This window comes from Salmo salar, chromosome 10, assembly GCF_965601325.2.
Source record: "Salmo salar chromosome 10, fSalSal1, whole genome shotgun sequence".
NCBI lineage: Eukaryota > Metazoa > Chordata > Actinopteri > Salmoniformes > Salmonidae > Salmo > Salmo salar.
Genome location: NC_138300.1, coordinates 109430467 through 109450447, shown reverse-complemented (window position 1 = coordinate 109450447; position 19981 = coordinate 109430467). Strand labels below are relative to the sequence as shown.

At 42.3% G+C, this 19981-nt stretch overlaps 1 protein-coding gene across 1 annotated transcript in view; it reads left to right on the top strand.

Annotated features, from left to right (window-relative positions):
• The first annotated feature begins 4536 nt into the window (after nt 1-4536).
• The window catches only part of LOC106561484 (spondin-1), a 106053-nt gene continuing 90608 nt past the window's right edge, over nt 4537-19981 (top strand). Inside the window, exons 1-2 of the mRNA XM_014125483.3 lie at nt 4537-5562; nt 13930-14036. Coding sequence (XP_013980958.3) covers nt 5334-5562; nt 13930-14036 — 336 coding nt within the window. The 5' untranslated portion in view covers nt 4537-5333. The remainder of the gene's footprint in view (nt 5563-13929; nt 14037-19981) is intronic.

The following is a 19981-nucleotide window of genomic DNA, read 5'->3' as shown; positions in this document are numbered from 1 at the left end:
ATGTAACATGCGACCAACACTTTACATGTTGCGTTTATATTTTTGTTCAGTGTATAAAACAATCTGGACCTAACTTGTTTACCACTTTTTCCATGTGGTTTCTTCCTTCCCAGACTCCATGAAATGATGACCTCTTCCTAAATATTTGGTCACATTGATTCATTTTGTGTATTATTTTTTAGAAACAAAAGATTGCTCAACTAACCCTTTGGCTCAATTTACCCCACTCTCTCCTACTTCCCCTACTTTATCTCTCACTCAAATCTTAGAGACAGAATACCTGCTATACGAGACAACCATTAGGAAGAATTTCAAGACATCGTCCATATTTGAATACCTTCGTCACTGACAAACATTAACACTATGGTGCACCCAAGTCCATCCATAAAGCTCTGACTATGATGCTTTGCTATAGAGCTTATGTTAGTGCTTGCACGTCCTCACAATCAGGATAGAATTGTACCCACCACCCACCACTCCACATTCACACACACACACACCCTTCCTCCTCCCACCTAGGAGTGTGTTCTGATTATGTTTGATGTGAAGTGTTGATAGGCACATGTCAGATGCCGCTCCCCTTATCTACTCCCTGATAAGATAACTTCCGTTGACTCCTGTGTTTGACAATGATGTCCTCAGGAAAGACATGACCACAATAGTTGGATTTCACCTACAGAGAGATAACAAATGAAACAGTGTTCAAGGAATGTAACAGAATTGGGTGATTCATACATGGTTACAAGCTTTTAGAAATCAATAATCAACACATTTCTCCTATCTTATTTACTGGAGCTATGGGTAGCTACAGTCATTTTTACCATTATCTATGACAGACTACACTACTGGGCTCCCGAGTGGCGCAGCTCTAGAGGCGTCACTACAGACCTTGGTTCGATTCCAGGCTGTATCACAACCGGCTGTGATTGGGAGTCCCATAGGGCGGTGCACAATTGGCCCAGCGGGGTGGGCCATCATTGTAAATAAGAATTTGTTCTTAACTGACTTGCCAGTTAAATAAAGATTAAATAAAAAATAAAAAATAAATTAAAGCAGCTAAGCAGCACTGCATCAACAGTGAGTATAATTGAAAGGTTATTTGGGGTATGATATCCTCTCAGTCATCGAGAAATACCACAACTACCTGGGGAAGAGCATTTCGATTCAGAGTTGTCTGTCTTGACTCGCTGTAATTGCATCTGATGGCCTCCAAACGTTCACGATATTTCAGCAGGGTGTTTAAATGGACGATCTGAACCGATTACCTCCCACTCCCATCAAGGTGCAGTTCCAGGGAAGCAGGTCAGACTGACACAACACATGCCTGCTGAGAGAAAAACACTTTCTAGTCTATTACACGTTATAAATAGATTTATATAAATAGATTTATACAGAACATGGTATATGATATTATTAATATGCTTATCTTATACCCTTTTCGCACTATCGTGCTGACCCAAATCAAGCTGCGCAGGCTCAGATATATTTTCAAATGGGCCTTTTCAGCACGGTTCCAGCGACTATGGTGGATAGGTATCCAGGCCAGCTCACTACAGCTTGGTTTAGCTTGGCTAGGCTCAGTAGTGTGAACCACCATTTATTGTTGTTTATGTCCGGCACAACAGGTACGTTGGAAGGTTGAGACGTCCATGTACACATCTGTGTGTTTATGAAGCAGTAAAATATAAATGTACCATTGGGAAATAGTATTGCAAGTAGTAAACAGCCAAGCAGGCCGCGAGATGGGAAACAGCCACCACTCATACATACACATGGGACCGAAGTACAGAGGTGGGCTGTCAGATGGGCTTCCTCAGACAACGTCATGGCGGATGCAGAGTAACCACCTCCAGCCTCAGGTACTGTTCTCCTCTATGTGTTGTTACCACTGCCACATGGGTCTCACTCCCAGGTCCACACCACCATACCTTTCCCCGCCATTCAGATCAAACACCCACCATTATTCAATAATGCATGAGTAGTGATGTTTATTTGATCTTGCTATGGGAAATGTTTTCATAGCAACGTAGAGATTGGTTTGCTTCAATGGAGGTTCTAGTGAATGGCAGCTAGGAAGCATTATGGCAGACATCCACACAGCCATCTATGATAACTAAGGCTACAGTGTGTGAGGAGAGCTAATACACTCCTATTGTCTTCAATACAGACCAGACCACTACTAACTCACATTGGCGGGCACAGTGTCCATACAGTACAGAAGGATTTGCGTAGATAGAAGACAGTGGATGGAGAGTGGTAGTGGAAAGAGTTTCAAATTCTATCCTTCTGAGTGGCTCATAAAAAAGCTGGAATAAGTGAGACACTTCAGATGATGAAAGGATATGCCAATTGGTCTCAGATATGTTTATGCAAATACTTGAGGCACATTTACATAAAACAAATAAAACTGTTAGAAGATGACACAGTGAAACATCACAGTAGGCTGTCTCAATCAAAAGTGAGATTTCCTATAGTTTGAAATAATTTAAGAATAATTTATTACACAATTTCATCAGTGTTTTAATGGATTGGATATGGACCTTAGACTTTATATGCTACTGTATATCCATTAGTAAATATTTATTGATATGAAATGGAACAGTCTGCCTAAATGATTTATTACAGCTACCTCCATTGATTCACTTCCAGATAGCCTATCTCACATGTGCTTTTTATGCATGAGGTGAATGTAATTCAATTACAACCCAGTATCCCCCAAAAATCCTCCCATTTGCTATTTTCCACTTTCCCTACACCCAAGGCTATACATTCCTACTGCCAGCGGTCGAGTGGAGTTTGCCGTTCAAGACGTGATTTGCATCTCTGGCAGGTGTGGCCCCCACTCATAGGAACCTATAAACCCTTGGCAGGCCACTTTTGTATCTCTAGCATTTAGGCTCCACTCAGAGGAAAGCTATAAGCCCTAGGCAAGCCATCTAGACATGAATTAATTTGAAAGACAATAGCAAGGAATTTCTCTAATCTCAAATTCGGCTTGCCACCTTCCAGCTAACTACAGCCAGCCAGAGGCTGCAAGCTGTTTTTGCTGTTTCTATAAATACCTTACATTTGTTGTGATTTTAATGTGATTTGACTTACCAATGCAATAGTTATGTCACCTTACTCCACTACTAATGTATATGTTTCATATAATTATATGCTGCTTCTGCACTTTATCCCAATCACTATGCACATGGGCAAATAAGGTCCATACTATATCCTTATAGGCTATGTTTAAAAATCTTATTTTCATTTATATCTTATTTTATCTGCATGCCTATTGTACTTGATTTAGTTTATTTAGTATTTGTATTAGTATGTTGTACTGTAAATTTACAATGTAACTTATTTGATTGCTTTCCTATGTTACTTATTTGTCACTTTTGTCACCATTGCACTGTGTGAGAAGCCTGCAAGTACATGACAATACAATTTGCTTAATTTACTTAAAACATATGTATATTTTTCTGCATATCTAATACCTATAGAGCTGTCTGTATCCTCCATAACTGGTGGTTCTTTTTTTTAAAGAATTAAATTATGCTTCTCTGCATCTCTGCTAACATCTGGGTAAAAGATTCAAAGCAATGCAAGTCTTATACAGTACATTTAGTTATTGCTTGCTTTTCTAAAGTCTACTAACCTTGCCAGCAGGCATGCCAGCTAAAATGGTTAGACAAGCTAGGTACTCAAACTTGATTGATAGTCTCAAATGGCTTCTTGGTAGCTCTTGAAAACTCTGGGCGTAAATCTGTTTCTCCATCCGAAGAAACTACATTTCCACTAGACTTCCTAAGTTACGCTTACACACAGGTGTTCAGAGCATGCTAGATAGCTAATTAGCACAGGTGGTTGTCTCATCTTCCGTCTGTTTTCTGTAAACAAGCGCTGTAGCATGGAGATATTGCCATCTGGGAACACTAACCTTAACCCTATCAATTTAACATTTAGCTTTTTGAAAAGGATTTCTCGCTGATTTGAATCAAAATATGCAAATAGTCTGGGCAGCCATTTGATTAGATGTTCTGGGGTCTTATGGCTTGGGGGTAGAAGGTGTTCAGATTGGGAACCTATCTGGGCTAGCTAAAGTCACCTTCGTAAAATTGCTAGGTGGTTAGTAATATTACAGAGAAACAACAACAACTACAAAAATTACATTTAAAAAATGTAAAATAAAATGTAACAGGAAACATCTAAGGGGACAAGTGCCCCTGTGCACCCTATGGGCATGAAGACTGACAGGACTGACCCTCATTATCTGATATATTTTGCACACATAATAATTTACAATACTTTTCCACAAACCTTTTTCAATGCCATCCAATGTATATTAAATAATACAAATCAATATATATATATATATATATATATATATATATATATATATAAAGTGGCGACAGGGAGTAGGCATGCCGCTGGCTTGACGCTGAAAAAATATTCTTGCTTCCAATTGGCAGCTGTAGTGTCACAGGTCAGGAGAAGGACGGGTGGGCTGTGTGAGGAAAACGGCATGCGAGAACGACAGTCACGGGCGTCCGGTGAATGCGGGCGTCCGGTGAATGCGGGCGTCCGGTGAATGCGGGCGTCCGGTGAATGCGGGCGTCCGGTGAATGCGGCCGATGGGCAAAAAAGCTACCTGCACGACACTCCGCCACTCTGGAGGGACGCCGGTCACTCGAGTACTCATTGCTAATCGGGAAGAAAACGTCACGCAAAGAATTTTGCACTATCTTAACGGTAAAATTGTATAATCGTCAAAAGTAAATAATTGAGCACACACCAAACATGTGCCTTGCCATTATCATTAATACAAGAAAAGACGCATTATTGTTATGAGCGCCTTGCTATATTCTAATTGACTTGTGAGATCCACCGCTGTGTAAACATTGGCTGACAGCTTTCCTGCGTCTCATCAAGAATGTCAAACGCACCTCTCGGTCACAGGGGTGATTAGGAATGTCTGGGTTTTGTTTATACTCTGCTGCCTTCATCGCTACAATCTAGTTATTCCCTCGTTGCCGGGGACAGCTGTGCTGCTGCGCTTTGCTATTTCCCGGACCCTGAGAATTACTCCGTTAACTCAACACTCAAGCTACCTATCACCGCTTTCCTCTCAGATCAGTGTAACTGTATGCTGAAGCAGTGCCATCGAACTTCGAAACCCGCTCTGTCTGGGATGGATTCACCGCGGTTTCTCACACCATTTATTACCAAGTGTCAGGGCTAATAGTTTGCAGGAATTCCGTAGTTGGGGACTGTGGGGAGATAATATATCCTCTATTTTGTTTCCTTTGTAGAGGTGGAATAAAGAACTTCCCACCACACCATCAATAATGGGAATATATTTGCATTTGCTGCTTTTGCAGTATTTTGTCTCCAATTGTGTGTGCAATGCTCTCACGTTCGTCGAGGAACCAACAGATAAGCAAGCGAAGTCGGATGGGTATTGCGGCAGGATTTTACGGGCACAGACACAGGGTACACGGAGAGATGGCTACAATGAGTTTCGGCTAAGAGTCGAGGGGGACCCAGAAAATTACCAACCTGCAAGCACATACAGAGGTATACAACAATAAGAGCACATTTTACGTATCGTTACTTGCTTGGCTTTGCTTATATCCACCAAATTGGAGTGACTTTGAAAAGGACAACTCTCAGAAAGTATAGCCTACTTCAGTAGTCTAACACACTAAGTCAAGTTTAGATTCCGTGCGCAAGTCACTTCCATTGCGTAATTGTGACAAATGTAGCTAACCAGAGCTACTAATCACACCTCAATATGACGCCTGAAGACAAGTGCAATACTTGTATCAAAACAATTGCACCTGTACTAAACAAACATATTAGTGAAAGTAACACATATGATGCCTTTGTAATTGCAGCTATGGCACTCTCAGGGAACATGTCAATATGCCATGCACTCTTGGGAAAAAAGGTGCTATCTAGAGCCTGAAAGGGTTCTTTGGCTGTCCCCAGAGAATACCCCTTTGAAGAACCTTTTTAGTTCCAGGTAGAACCTTTTGGGGTTAGAATCATCTCCACAGAGGGTTCTACATGGAAACTAGAGGGGTTCTACATCGAACCAAAAGGGTGCTCATGGGGACAGCGAATAACTATTTTGGAACCCTTTTTAAAAGAGAGAGACAAACATTGGTGACAAACATTGTTTTCCTTGTTTCCATTCGTCCACATGGCTGCTGGCTGTGCTTTGCAAACACCGAAAATATCGTGAAGATTGCCCATTTATTTAATTTTTGTAAGGACCCAAAAAACTGAGGCAGTGGGAGAACCTATTCAAGTAAGTAAATACATGTTTAAATGTTTTTTAAAAACTATGTATTATTAGCTAGCTAGCTATGCGGCTACAGTTCGCCACTTTGTAGGTTAACTCAACTGAGCTGCTAGTCAAATGCCCAACATTGCACACCGTTTAGCTAAGTGAATTAAATGGCACCAGCTAGCTAATTTCCTATTAGCTAGATATCTTGGTGTAATCATTCTAAATTAAAAACTGTCTCCAAATACATTTGTAGATAACGGCCATGGGAAAGGGTGAAATTGAAGCTCTAGCTGTCAGTAAAGGGAGATTGTAGGCTACTGGATAGGGCAGGTAATTTTGTGGGAGGACATTATGAAAATATTGTCCAGTTCCAGACCCAAGAGGGAAAAACCATAAGGCCAGAGATAATAGCAACATAATATTCAGTGCTGTCTAATTTTATTATAATGAAGTCTGTTTCTTTGTGATGTTTTCTGTCCTCAGATATCGAAAACTGTGAAAGCCTGTTTGCAGATTAAAAGAGGTCCCAATGAATGTCACATAAGACTAAGGGTATATCCTATATGCCATGGGTCATATGTGTAGGCCTACCTATGTTGCCAAATACATAATACAGTTAAATACAGTTAAACATCACACACAATGTATAAACCTATTACAATTTGAGCAGGCCAACCTTGCTGGAGGTCTGCTGGGTGTGCAGGGTTGTGTTTCAGCCCAGCAATAAATAACACACTTCATTGAACTGATCAAATCTAATGAGTTGATAATCAAGTGTGCTCTAGTTGGGCTGGAATAGAAGTCTGCTCACCCAGTAGATCAGGGATCACTGGAGCAAGGTTGGCCACTGCTAGTATGGAGTTGTTTTTGTTCCCCTGAAATTATGCTTTAGTAATAATAGCCTACAATTATCTATTGTTGTTTAGACTAAGATGTCTAATCTTTACATACAGGTAATCTTATTTGTACATTTTGAAGTGATAAAGTGTTGATTCTTTGAAGTTAAGTTTTTAAACTTTTTGTTAATTGTTAAACTATTCAAAATGAACTAGTATCAATGTTGATTAATCATATCACAATCCTGCAATAAAGAGGAGAAGGGGTTCTGTCTCTGTGTTTCTGTCTATTCTCAAATGAACATTGCATTTTTGTCTAGTTGTAAGATCTCAAGTCGGTTTTATTTTATTGACACTCTCTCTCAGTATATCAGCTATGTGAATACATTTTGCAGCTTATCATATGGCATGCATTGCCAATGCAGTCATAGGCCTACAGTATGATGGCATTACTGGCCTTATGGGCATCTGAAGCAGAGCATAGCTCAACTCAGACATTGTTTAAATGTTGAGCTATATGTTCTCAATTTAAAATGATACCAGTAGACAATGTATATGAGGGAAACCATATACCAGATTTTGTACATGCCTTTTAAGTGCTGACAAAATGCTTAGTGCAAATCCACTCCTTGTAATTTAGGTACAGTATAAAAATAAGTAGATGACAATTAGGCTACAGGAGATGAGCATTACAGGTAACAATTAGGCTACAGGAGATGAGCATTACAGGTAACAATTAGGCTACAGGAGATGAGCATTACAGGTAACAATTAGACTACAGGAGTTGGGGCATTACAGGTAACAATTAGACTACAGGAGATGGGCATTACAGGTAACAATTAGGCTACAGGAGATGAGCATTACAGGTAACAATTAGACTACAGGAGTTGGGGCATTACAGATAACATTTTATGAGGTTCACTCGATTTTTTTTCATTCATTTTAGCAACGTTGCTTGCAAAAGGACTGCAGTTGTCCCCATAGATAAACAGTACATGGTTGCCGTTTACAGACAAATATCAGTTCAGAAACGTCAAAATAAAAAATATTGACATAGCCAGCATTGTAGACCATTTCTGCAGCTTTAGCTCACCTCGAAATAACAGAGAAATGCTGTGAAAACCAGCATGCTGCAAACGTTGTCAAATGTTTTGTCACCGGTGCATGTTTTGGTGATATTTTTAGTCCCCATGCACTGTTGCTCCTATAGCACTAATCTGGTGAGCATCTTTGTAGCTCCGCTTAAGCAAGGCATTTGATTGGTTTGATGTGTCAAGTTCCACTCCTATTTAGTTGATTTCTGCCATGGAACTTTCCCAGGCTTCCCGTTAGCCTGTTTCGCTAAGAGGCTAGGTATGCCATACCCCAGCTTAAGTAGTCAAAAAAGTGGTCGAAAAAGTACTCAATTGTCATACTTGAGTATGACTCAAGTAAAAGTGAAAGTCACCCAGTAAAATACTACTTGAGTGAAAGTCTAAAAGTATTTGGTTTTAAATATACTTAAGTGTTAAAAGTAAGTGGATTTGCAATTGTCTTGTTATTTTTTTTACATTTACAGATAGCTAAGGGCATACTCCAAAACTCAGTCATAATTTATAAACAAAGAATTTGTGATTAGTGAGTCCGCCGGATCAGATGCAGTAGGAATGACCAGGGATGTTCTCTTGAGAAGTCTGTCAATTGGACCACTTTCTTGTCGAAATGTAAGGAGTACTTTTGGGTGTCAGGGAAAATGTATGGAGTAAAATTATTTCATTTAGGAATGTAGTGAAGTGAAAGTAAACGTTGGCAAAAATATAGTAAAGTACAGAAACATCAAAAACTACTTAAGTAGTAGCCTACTTTAAAATATTTTGACTGAAGTACTTTACACCACTGGTAAAAAAAAATAAATAAAAAAAAACGGACTAAATAATTCCAATCCTGATTAAAATACAACAACTGTTTAGCATACAGAGAGAATGGCTTTAGAACCATGCGGAGCATCCCTCGGAGAGCAGCTGCCCACCTGCGTTCCTTTTGTCTCATTTTAGAAAGCAGAGCGCAGTCAGTGCCAGTTTGCTTTGATGGTCAGCGGTTTAGGCAGTGAGTGGATTGCTTTGAATTTGATGTAGGCATTTGAACTCGGCCTTGATTTCCTTGTTGTAATCTGATAACCAGGGGTTAATTGAATTGGGAAGTAGGGGAGCCTGCTTTTTTGGTGACCATTCTAAACCAAAAGCTGTTTTATTGCTATTAAAATATAGGTTGTGATAGCTGTATGCCTAATTTATATTTTCATTCATTCGCCCAGTAGGCTAGCGCATTTTTTGTTTCATGTATTGGTATGAAAATAAACACAACTGAACAACTTGCTATTTATTTTTTTATTTCACCTTTATTTAACCAGGTAGGCCAGTTGAGAACAAGTTCTCATTTACAACTGCGACCTGGCCAAGATAAAGCAAAGCAGTGCGACAAAAACAACAACACAGAGTTACACATAATCAAATGTACAGTCAAAAACACAATAGAAAAATCTATGTACAGTGTGTGCAAATGTAGAAGATTAGGGAGGCAAGGCAATAAATAGGCCATAGAGGTGAAATAATTACAATTTAGCATTAACACTGCAGTGATAGATGTGCAGATGATGATGTGCAAGTAGAGATACTGGGGTGCAAAAGAGCAAAAAGATAAATAACAACATGGGGATGAGGAAGTTGGGTGTGCTATTTACAGATTGGCTGTGTACAGGTACAGTGACCAGTAAGCTGCTCTGACAGCTGATGCTTAAAGTTAGAGAGGGAGATCTAAGTCTCCAGCTTCAGTGATTTTTGCAATTTGTTCCAGTCATTGGCAGCAGAGAACTGGAAGGAAAGGCGACCAACGGGGGTGTTGGCTTTGGGGATGACCAGTGAAATATACCTGCTGGAGCGCGTGATACGGGTGGGTGTTGCTATGGTGACCAGTGAGCTGAGATAAGGCGGGGCTTTACCTAGCAAAGACTTATAGATGACCTGGAGCCAGTGGGTTAGGCGACGAATATGTTGCGAGGGCCAGCCAACGAGATCATACAGGTCGCAGTGGTGGGTAGTATATGGGGCTTTGGTAACAAAACGGATGGCACAGTGATAGACTACATCCAGCTTGCTGAGTAGAGTGTTAGAGGATATTTTGTAAATGATATCGCCAAAGTCAAGGATTGGTAGGATAGTCAGTTTTACGAGGGTATGTTTGGCAGCATGAGTGAAGGAGGCTTTGTTGCGAAATAGGAAGCCGATTCTAGATTTAATTTTGGATTGGAGATGCTTAATGTGAGTCTGGAAGGAGAGTTTACAGTCTAAACAGACACCTAGGTATTTGTAGTTGTCCATATATTCTAAGTCAGAACCGTCCAGAGTAATGATGCTAGTCGGGAGGACGGGTGCAGGCAGCAATCAGTTGAAGAGCATGCATTTAGTTTTACTAGCATTTAAAAGCAGTTGGAGGCCTCAGAAGGATTGTTGTATGGCATTGAAGCTCTTTTGGAGGTTTGTTAACACAGTGTTCAAAGAAGGGCCAGATGTATACAGAATGGTGTCGTCTACGTAGAGGTAGATCAGAGAATCACCAGCAGCAAGAGCAACATCATTGATATATACAGAGAAAAGAGTCGGCTCGAGAATTGAACCCTGTGGCATCCCCATAAAGACTGCCAGAGGTCCGCACAACAGGCCCTCCGATTTGACACACTGAACTCTATCTGAGAAGTAGTTGGTGAACCAGGCGTGGCAGTCATTTGAGAAACCAAGGCCGTTGAGTCTGCTGATAAGAATGCGGTGATTGACAGAGTCGAAAGCCTTGGCCAGGTCGATGAAGACGGCTGCACAGTACTGTCTTTTATCGATGGCGGTTATGATATCGTTTAGGACCTTGAGCGTGGCTGAGGTGCACCCATGACCAGCTCGGGAAACCAGATTGCGTAGTGGAGAAGGTATGGTGGAATTCGAAATGGTCGGTGATCTGTTTGTTAACTTGGCTTTCAAAGATTTTAGAAAGGCAGGGCAGGATGGATATAGGTCTATAACAGTTTGGGTCTAGAGTGTCTCCACCTTTGTAGAGGGGGATGACTGCGGCAGGGCAAGTTGCTGCAGGGGGTGCAGAGCTGTTGGTCGGGGTAGGGGTAGCCAGGTGGAAAGCATGGCCAGCCGTAGAAAAATGTTTATTGAAATGATTGATTATCGTAGATTTATCGGTGGTGACAGTGTTTCCTAGCCTCAGTGCAATGGGCAGCTGGGAGGAGGTGCTCTTATTCTCCATGGACTTTACAGTGTCCAAAAACTTTTTGGAATCACGGGGGCTATTTGATGCTAATGCAGAACGCCACAGGATGTTTATGTGCTGGTCAAGGGCAGTCAATTCTGTGGTGAACCAAGGGTTCTTAGTTCTACATTTTTTTGAATGGGGCATGCTTATTTAAGTTGGTGAGGAAAGTACTTTTAAAGAGCAACCAGAATCCACTACTGATGGGATAAGGCCAATATCCTTCCAGGATACCTGGGCCAGGTAGATTAGAAAGGCCTGCTCGCTGAAGTGTTTTAGGGAGCGTTTGACAGTGATGAGGGGTGGTCGTTTGACCGCGGACCCATTACGGACGCAGGCAATGAGGCAGTGATCACTGAGATCCTGGTTGAAGACAGCAGAGGTGTATTTAGAGGGAAAGGTGGTCAGGATGATATCTAAGAGGGTGCCCATGGCTACGGATTTAGGGTTGTACCTGGTAGGTTCCTTGATAATTTGTGTGAGATTGAGGGCATCTAGCTTAGATTGTAGGACAGCCGGAGTGTTAATAAGCATATCCCAGTTTAGGTCACCTAACAGTACGAACTCTGAAGATAGATGGGGGGCAATCAATTCACATATGGAGCCCAGGGCACAGCTGGGGGCTGAGGGGGGTTGTGTATAGTAAGAGGCACCATTCCCTCCGGTCTAAAAAAGTATCCCTATGCCGTAGGGTGGTGTCTTTTAGATGGGACGTTAAACGGGTGTCCTGACTATCTATGGTCCCATGGCACTTATCGTAAGAGCAGGGGTGTTAACCCTGGTGTCCTGGCTACATTCCCAATCTGGCATCTCCCCGTAACTATTCCCCAGGTCGTTTATTCTCTGAGCCTCCTCGTTTGTTGATGCAATGTTTCAATGTTATCAGAGCCACTTTGTTGATACAATGCTTCAGTATTCGCAGAATGTTTCCCTTCCCTGGCGAATAATGCAGACAGGCAAATGCAAAAATGTGCGGGAAGCGCACGAGACAATGTTGGTGGGAAGAGCATGAGACAATGATACTGTCATAGTAAACTGTATGCACCGTTCCACAAGGGTGGCTTCATATAGTCTATAGAAGGGGATCGGCAACCTTTTTCACGTGGAGTGCCAGTCTACAATTGATCCTACCATTTCTAAAGATCTGCATACCAGATATGATATTCATATACGCATAACTGTGCCATTTAAAAGTGAATTACATTATTATCTAACGATTGTGTAAATACATGTACAATGTTTATCTTTTATAATGTACCCGATACAGCCCAAGGATGATGCATTGTGTGTTGTCAGTTTTCAGGGAAACCATAAGCTAATATTGTTAGTAAAGCTGACTTTTCAAAGATAAATCTTTTACCACCGCAACACACGTTACATTTGACCCTGTTGAAATCACTGGCTGGAAAACAGTCAAACAGCAGGCAACTAATGAGTTGCTAGGAGCGCATACCTTTATCCCACATTCTGTAGTAGGCTCCTCCAACTGAGTTTGTTTCTCTCTCAAAAGTGCCTGGGAGGGTCTGCTCTTGGGATGTGGCTACATTACATTATCTTTAATCTTTGATAGGATCTTAATTTGATCACTCGTTTGATGCTGAGAATTTTCTTCCACCGCAGGAAATTCAGATGAGCTTCACGATTTAAATAAATTCTCAGAATCGCCTAGAATGTCATTGTATGCTGTAGCGTTAAGATTTAAGGGGCTAGCCTGAACCATGAAAAAATCCCCAGACCATTATGCCTCCTCCACCAAACTTTACAGTTGGCACTATGCATTGGGGCAGGTAGCGTTGTTCTGGCATTCATCTGTCGGACTGCCAAATGGTCCGTGAGACTGCCATATTGCCAGAATGCGTTTCCACTGCTCCAGAGTCCAATGGCGGCGAGCTTTACACCACTCCATCCTACACTTGGCATTGTGCATGGTGATCTTAGGCTTGAGTGCGGCTGCTCTGCCATGGAAACCCACTTCATGATGCTCCCGACAAACAGTTCTTGTGCTGACGTTGCTTCCAGAGGCAGTTTGGAACTTGGTAGTTGGTGTTGCAACCGAGGACAGATGATTTTTACGTGCTTCAGCACTAGGCGGTGCCGTTCTGTGAGCTTGTGTGGCCTACCACTTACAGTTGACCGGGGCAGCTCTAGCAGGGCAGACATTTGACGAACTGACTTGTTAGGAAGGTGGCATCCTATGACGAAGCCACGTTGAAAGTCACTGAGCTCTTCAGTTAGGCCATTCTACTACCAATATTTGTCTATGGAGATTGCATGGCTGTCAGAAATGGGTGTGGCTGAAATAGCCGAATCTACTCATTTGAAGGGGTGTCCACATACTTTTGTATATATAGTGTATATTAACAGTATTGTACTTTTCATGTAGCCTAATTTTGGCCAGGTAATAGCCTAACGACAGATCATTAACATTCAAATCCTGTTGCAGCAGGATTATTTTGCTGCGACAATGCTGGTCAAATTAAGATCTAACATCTGTATATTCCCTACACTCCCCTCCTGTCCTGTTTCCAGTGACTCTGCACGCCTCCAGTCCCTCCTATTTCAGAGGCTTTACCCTTATCGCTCTGAAGGAGGGGAAGGAAGGAACCACAGATGACCACTACGCTGGCAAATTCCAGGTAATGTACTATGCATGTATATTGTGGCCATATTTCAGTAATTGTCTTCAAAATCACTTTCCTCAAGACTAAATGCGTATTCCCTAAAGTCTCCATAAGAGCAGCTAAAAGTAAGGAAAGAGTTGTCTCCTTTGCTCAGCTCACGATAATTATACACAACCTACTGAGTGAGAGTGCTCTACAGCAGTGAGAACAAACTTCCTTACCTGACAATTACCTGACAACATAAAAAGGAATAAACACTCCCACAACCTGCTCTGCTCAGCCTCAGCCCACACTCCGCGCTCTGCATCCTTCACTTCCCAGAGTGTGTAACCGTTTTCTAGTCTCAAGATTCTAATCCTGTTTTCATTTGGCCTCTTCAAATTACCATTATGTCACCCATAATAGATAATCAAACACATTCAATATGCATTATAGTTCTGTTGTTAAGAACATGGTTATATTACAATGTCATTACTACTGTAGGTCTTTGTATTGTAAAGAGGGACTGATTGTCATCACTTAATTGGACAAATAATTGACAAATTATTCAATGAGATCAGAATGATACAGCTAAATTAAGAGAAAGAGAAAGAGACGGAGATATCGGGGACGTAGGTCGGGGTGCCTTGTAAGGATCCGACGGCGAGTGGGTAATCTGCCTTTACCATCAGTCCTATTAGCCAACGTACAATCATTGGATAACAAAATAGATTAACTACGATCACATACAGTTAAAGTTGGAAGTTTACATACACTTAGGTTGGAGTCATTAAAACTCGTTTTTCAACCACTCCACAAATTTCTTGTTAACAAACTATAGTTTTGGCAAGTCGGTTAGGACATCTACTTTGTGCATGACACAAGTAATTTTTCCAACAATTGTTTACAGACAGATTATTTCACTTATAATTCACTGTATCACAATTCCAGTGGGTCAGAAGTTTACATACACTAAGTTGATTGTGCCTTTAAACAGCTTGGACAATTCCAGAAAATGATGTCATGGCTTTAGAAGCTTCTGATAGGCTAATTGACATAATTTGAGTCAATTGGAGGTGTACCTGTGGATGTATTTCAAGGCCTACCTTCAAACTCAGTGCCTCTTTGCTTGACATCATGGGAAAATTAAAAGAAATCAGCCAAGACCTCAGAAAAAAAATTGTAGACCTCCACATGTCTGGTTCATCCTTGGGAGCAATTTCCAAACAAATGAACGTACCACGTTCATCTGTACAAACATAAGTACGCAAGTATAAACACCATGGGACCACACAGCCGTCATACCGCTCAGGAAGGAGACGCATTCTGTCTCCTAGAGGTGAACGTACTTTGGTGCGAAAAGTACAAATCAATCCCAGAACAACAGAAAATGACCTTGTGAAGATGCTAGAGAAAACAGGTACAAAAGTATCTATATCCACAGTAAAATGAGTCCTATTTCGGCATAACCTGAAAGGCCGCTCAGCAAGAAAGAAGCCACTGCTCCAAAACTGCCATAAAAAAGCCTGACTATGGTTTGCAACTGCACATGGGGACAAAGATCGTACTTTTTGGAGAAATGTCCTCTGGTCTGATGAAACAAAAATAGAACTGTTTGGCCATAATGACCAACGTTATGTTTGGAGGAAAAAGGGGGAGGCTTGCAAGCCGAAGAACACCATCCCAACCGTGAAGCACGGGGTGGCAGCATCATGTTGTGGGGGTGCTTTGCTGCAGGAGGGACTGGTGCACTTCACAAAATAGATGGCATCATGAGGATGAAAAATTATGTGGATATATTGAAGCAACATCTCAAGACATCAGTCAGGAAGTGTCACGGTTGTCGTCTGGAATGGAGGACCAAAACGCAGCAGGAATGTGGATGCTCATCTTGTATATTTATTTAAATAACAAGAACACCAAAAAACAACAAAACAAAAAACGAAACGAACTCACGAACAACAAAACAGTCTTGTCAGGCACACTCAGCAAAACAAGAAACAATCTCCCACAAACACTAAACCAAACACATACCCATATATAGGACTCTCAATCAGAGGCAACGACAAAGCACCTGCCTCCAATTGAGAGTCCAACCCCCCATTAACCTAAACATAGAAATACAACCAACTAGACTAAACATAAAATACATAAACAAGGAACAGTGCCCAAAAATCCCGGAATAAATAAATCAAATAACCTTCTCCAAAAACACCATCCCGAACTACATAAAACAAATACCCTCTGCCACGTCCTGACCAAACTACAATAACAAATCACCCTTATACTGGTCAGGACGTGACAGGAAGTTAAAGCTTGGTCGCAAATGGGTCTTACAAATGGACAATGACCCCAAGCATACTTTCAAAGTTGTGGCAAAATGGCTTAAGGACAACAAAGTCAAGGTATTTGAGTGGTCATCACAAGCCCTGACCTCAATCCTATAGAAAATGTGTGGACAGAACTGAAAAAGCATGTGCGTGCAAGGAGGCCTACAAACCTGACTCAGTAACACCAGCTCTGTCAGGAGGAATGGGCCAAAATTCACCCAACTTATTGTGGGAAGCTTGTTGAAGGCTACCCAAAACTTTTGACCCAAGTTAAACAATTTAAAGGCAATGCTGCCAAATACTAATTGAGTGTATGTAAACTTCTGACCCGCTGGGAATGTGATGAAAGAAATAAAAGCTGAAATAGATCATTTTCTCTACTATTATTCTGACATTTCACATTATTAAAATAAAGTGGTGATCCTAACTGACCAAAGACAGGGAATTTTTACTAGGATTAAGTGTTTGAATTTGTGAAAAACTGAGTATTTGGCTAAGGTGTATGTAAACTTCCGACTTCAACTGTATATTCTTCGTAGCTGTCTATTTACCACCACAAACTGATGCTGGCACTAATACTGCACTCAATGAGCTGTATACGGCCATCAGCACACAGGAAAACGCTCATCCAGAGGCGGCCCTCCTAGTGGCCGGGGACTTTAATGTAGGGAAACTTAAATCCGTTTGACCTAATTTCTACCAGCATGTTAAATGTGCAATCAGAGGGAAAAAAAATCTAGACCACCTTTACTCCACACACAGAGACGTGAACAAAGCTCTCCCTCGCCCTCCATTTGGCAAATCAGACCACAATTCTATCCTCCTGATTCCTGCATACAAGCAAAACCTGAGGCAGAAAGCACCAGTAACTTGTTCAATAAAGAAGTGGTCAGATGACGTATATGCTAAGCTACAGGACTGTTTTGCTAACGCAGACTGGAATATGTTCCGAGATTCTTCCGATGCCATTGAAGAGTACACCACATCAGTCAATGGCTTCATCAATAAGTGCATCAATAACGTCGTCCCCACAGTGACTGTATGTACATACCCCAACCAGAAACCCTGGATTACAGCCAACATCCGCACTGAGCTGAAGGGTAGAGCTGCTTCTTTCAAGGAGCGGGACTCTAACCCGGAAGCTTATAAGAAATCCCACTATGTCCTCCGACGAACCATCAAATAGGCAAATGTCAATACAACACTAAGATTGAATCATACTACACCGGCTTCGACGCTTGTCGGATGTGGCAGGGCTTGCAAACTATTACAGACTACAAAGGCAAGCACACCCGCGAGCTGCCCAGGGACATGAGACTACCAGACAAGCTAAATGACTTCTATGCTCATTTTGAGGCAAGCAACACTGAAGCATGCATGAGAGCATCAGACTGTATGATCATGCTCTCCGTAGCAGATGTGAGTAAGACCTTTAAACAGGTCAACATTCACAAGGCCGCAGGGGCAGACGGATTACCTGGACATGTTCTCCGAGCATGTGCTGACCAACTGGTAAGTGTCTTCACTGACATTTTCAACCTGTCCCTGACTGAGTCAGTAATACCAACATGTTTCAGTGTGGATGACGGATCACCAGCTCAAGCTGAACCTCGGCAAGACGGAGCTGCTCTTCCTCCCGGGGAAGGACTGCCCGTTCCATGATCTCGCCATCACGGTTGACAACTCCCTTGTGTCCTCCTCCCAGAGTGCTAAGAACCTTGGCGTGATCCTGGACAACACCCTGTCGTTCTCCACTAACATTAAGGCGGTGACCCGATCCTGTAGGTTCATGCTCTACAACATTCTCAGAGTACGACCCTGCCTCACACAGGAAGCGGCGCAGGTCCTAATCCAGGCACTTGTCATCTCCCGTCTGGATTACTGCAACTCGCTGTTGGCTGGGCTCCCTGCCTGTGCCATTAAACCCCTACAACTCATCCAGAACGCCGCAGCCCGTCTGGTGTTCAACCTTCCCAAGTTCTCTCACGTCACCCCGCTCCTCCGCTCTCTCCACTGGCTTCCAGTTGAAGCTCGCATTCGCTACAAGACCATGGTGATTGCCTACGGAGCTGTGAAGGGAACGGCACCTCCATACCTTCAGGCTCTGATCAGGCCCTACACCCAAACAAGGGCACTGCGTTCATCCACCTCTGGCCTGCTGGCCCCCCTACCTCTGAGGAAGCACAGTTCCCGCTCAGCCCAGTCAAAACTGTTCGCTGCTCTGGCACCCCAATGGTGGAACAAGCTCTCTCACGACGCCAGGACAGCGGAGTCAATCACCACCTTCCGGAGACACCTGAAACCCCACCTCTTTAAGGATTACCTAGGATAGGATAAAGTAATCCTTCTAACCCCCCCCCCTTAAAAGATTTAGATGCACTATTGTAAAGTGGTTGTTCCACTGGATATCATAAGGTGAATGCACCAATTTGTAAGTCGCTCTGGATAAGAGCGTCTGCTAAATGACTTAAATGTAATGTAAAATGTAATGTTTCAAGCAGACCATCATAGTCCCTGTGCCAAAGAACACTAAGGTAACTTGCCTAAATGACTATTGACCCGTAGCACTCACGTCTGTAGCTATGAAGTGCTTTGAAAGTATGTTCATGGCTCACATCAACACCATTATCACACTGCCCTTTCCCACCTGGACAAAAGGAACACCTATGTGAGAATGCTATTTATTGACTACAGCTCAGCGTTCAACACCATAGTGCCCTCAAAGCTCATCACTATGCTAAGGACCCTGGGACTAAACATCTCCCTCTGCAACTGTATCTTGGACTTCCTGACGGGGCACCCCCAGGTGGTAAGGGTAGGTATGGGTCCTCAGATCCTCAAAAAGTTATACAGCCACACCCTCAAGAGCATCCTGACTGGCTGCATCACTGCCTGGTATGGCAGCTGCTCGGCCTCCGACCGCAAGGCACTACAGAGGGTAGTGTGTACGGCCCAGCCCAGTGTACGGCCAAGCTTCCTGCCATCTAGGACCTCTATTCTAGCTGGTGTCAAAGGAAGGCCCTAAAAATGTTCAAAGACTCCAGCCACCCTAGTCATAGACTATTCTCTCTGCTACGACACGGCAAGCGGTACCAGAGCGCCAAGTCTAGGTCCAAAAGGCTTCTTAACAGCTTCTACCCCCAAGCCATAAGACTCCTGAACAGCTAATCAAATGGCTACCCAGACTATTTTTATTGTCCCCCCCACCCCTCTTTTACACTGCTGCTACTCTCTGTTTATTATCTATGCATAGTCACTTTAACTCTACCTACATGGACATATTATTTCAATTACCTCGACTAACCAGTGGCCCCGCACATTGACTGTGTACCAGTACCCCGTGTATATAGCCTTGCTACTGTTATTTGACTGCTGCTCTTTAATTATTTTTTATTTTTTATTTTTTACTTAACACTTATTTTTCTTAAAATTGTATTGCTGGTTAAGGGCTTGTAAGTAAGCATTTCACTGTATGAAATGCGCATGTGACAAATGCAATTTGATTTGATTTGATTACGCCCAAACCATATGGGATGGCGTATCGCTGCAGAATACTGTGGTATCCGTGCTGGTTAAGTGTGCCTTAATTTCTAAATAAATCACTGACAGTGTCACCAGCAAAGCACCTCCACACCATAACACCTCCTCCTC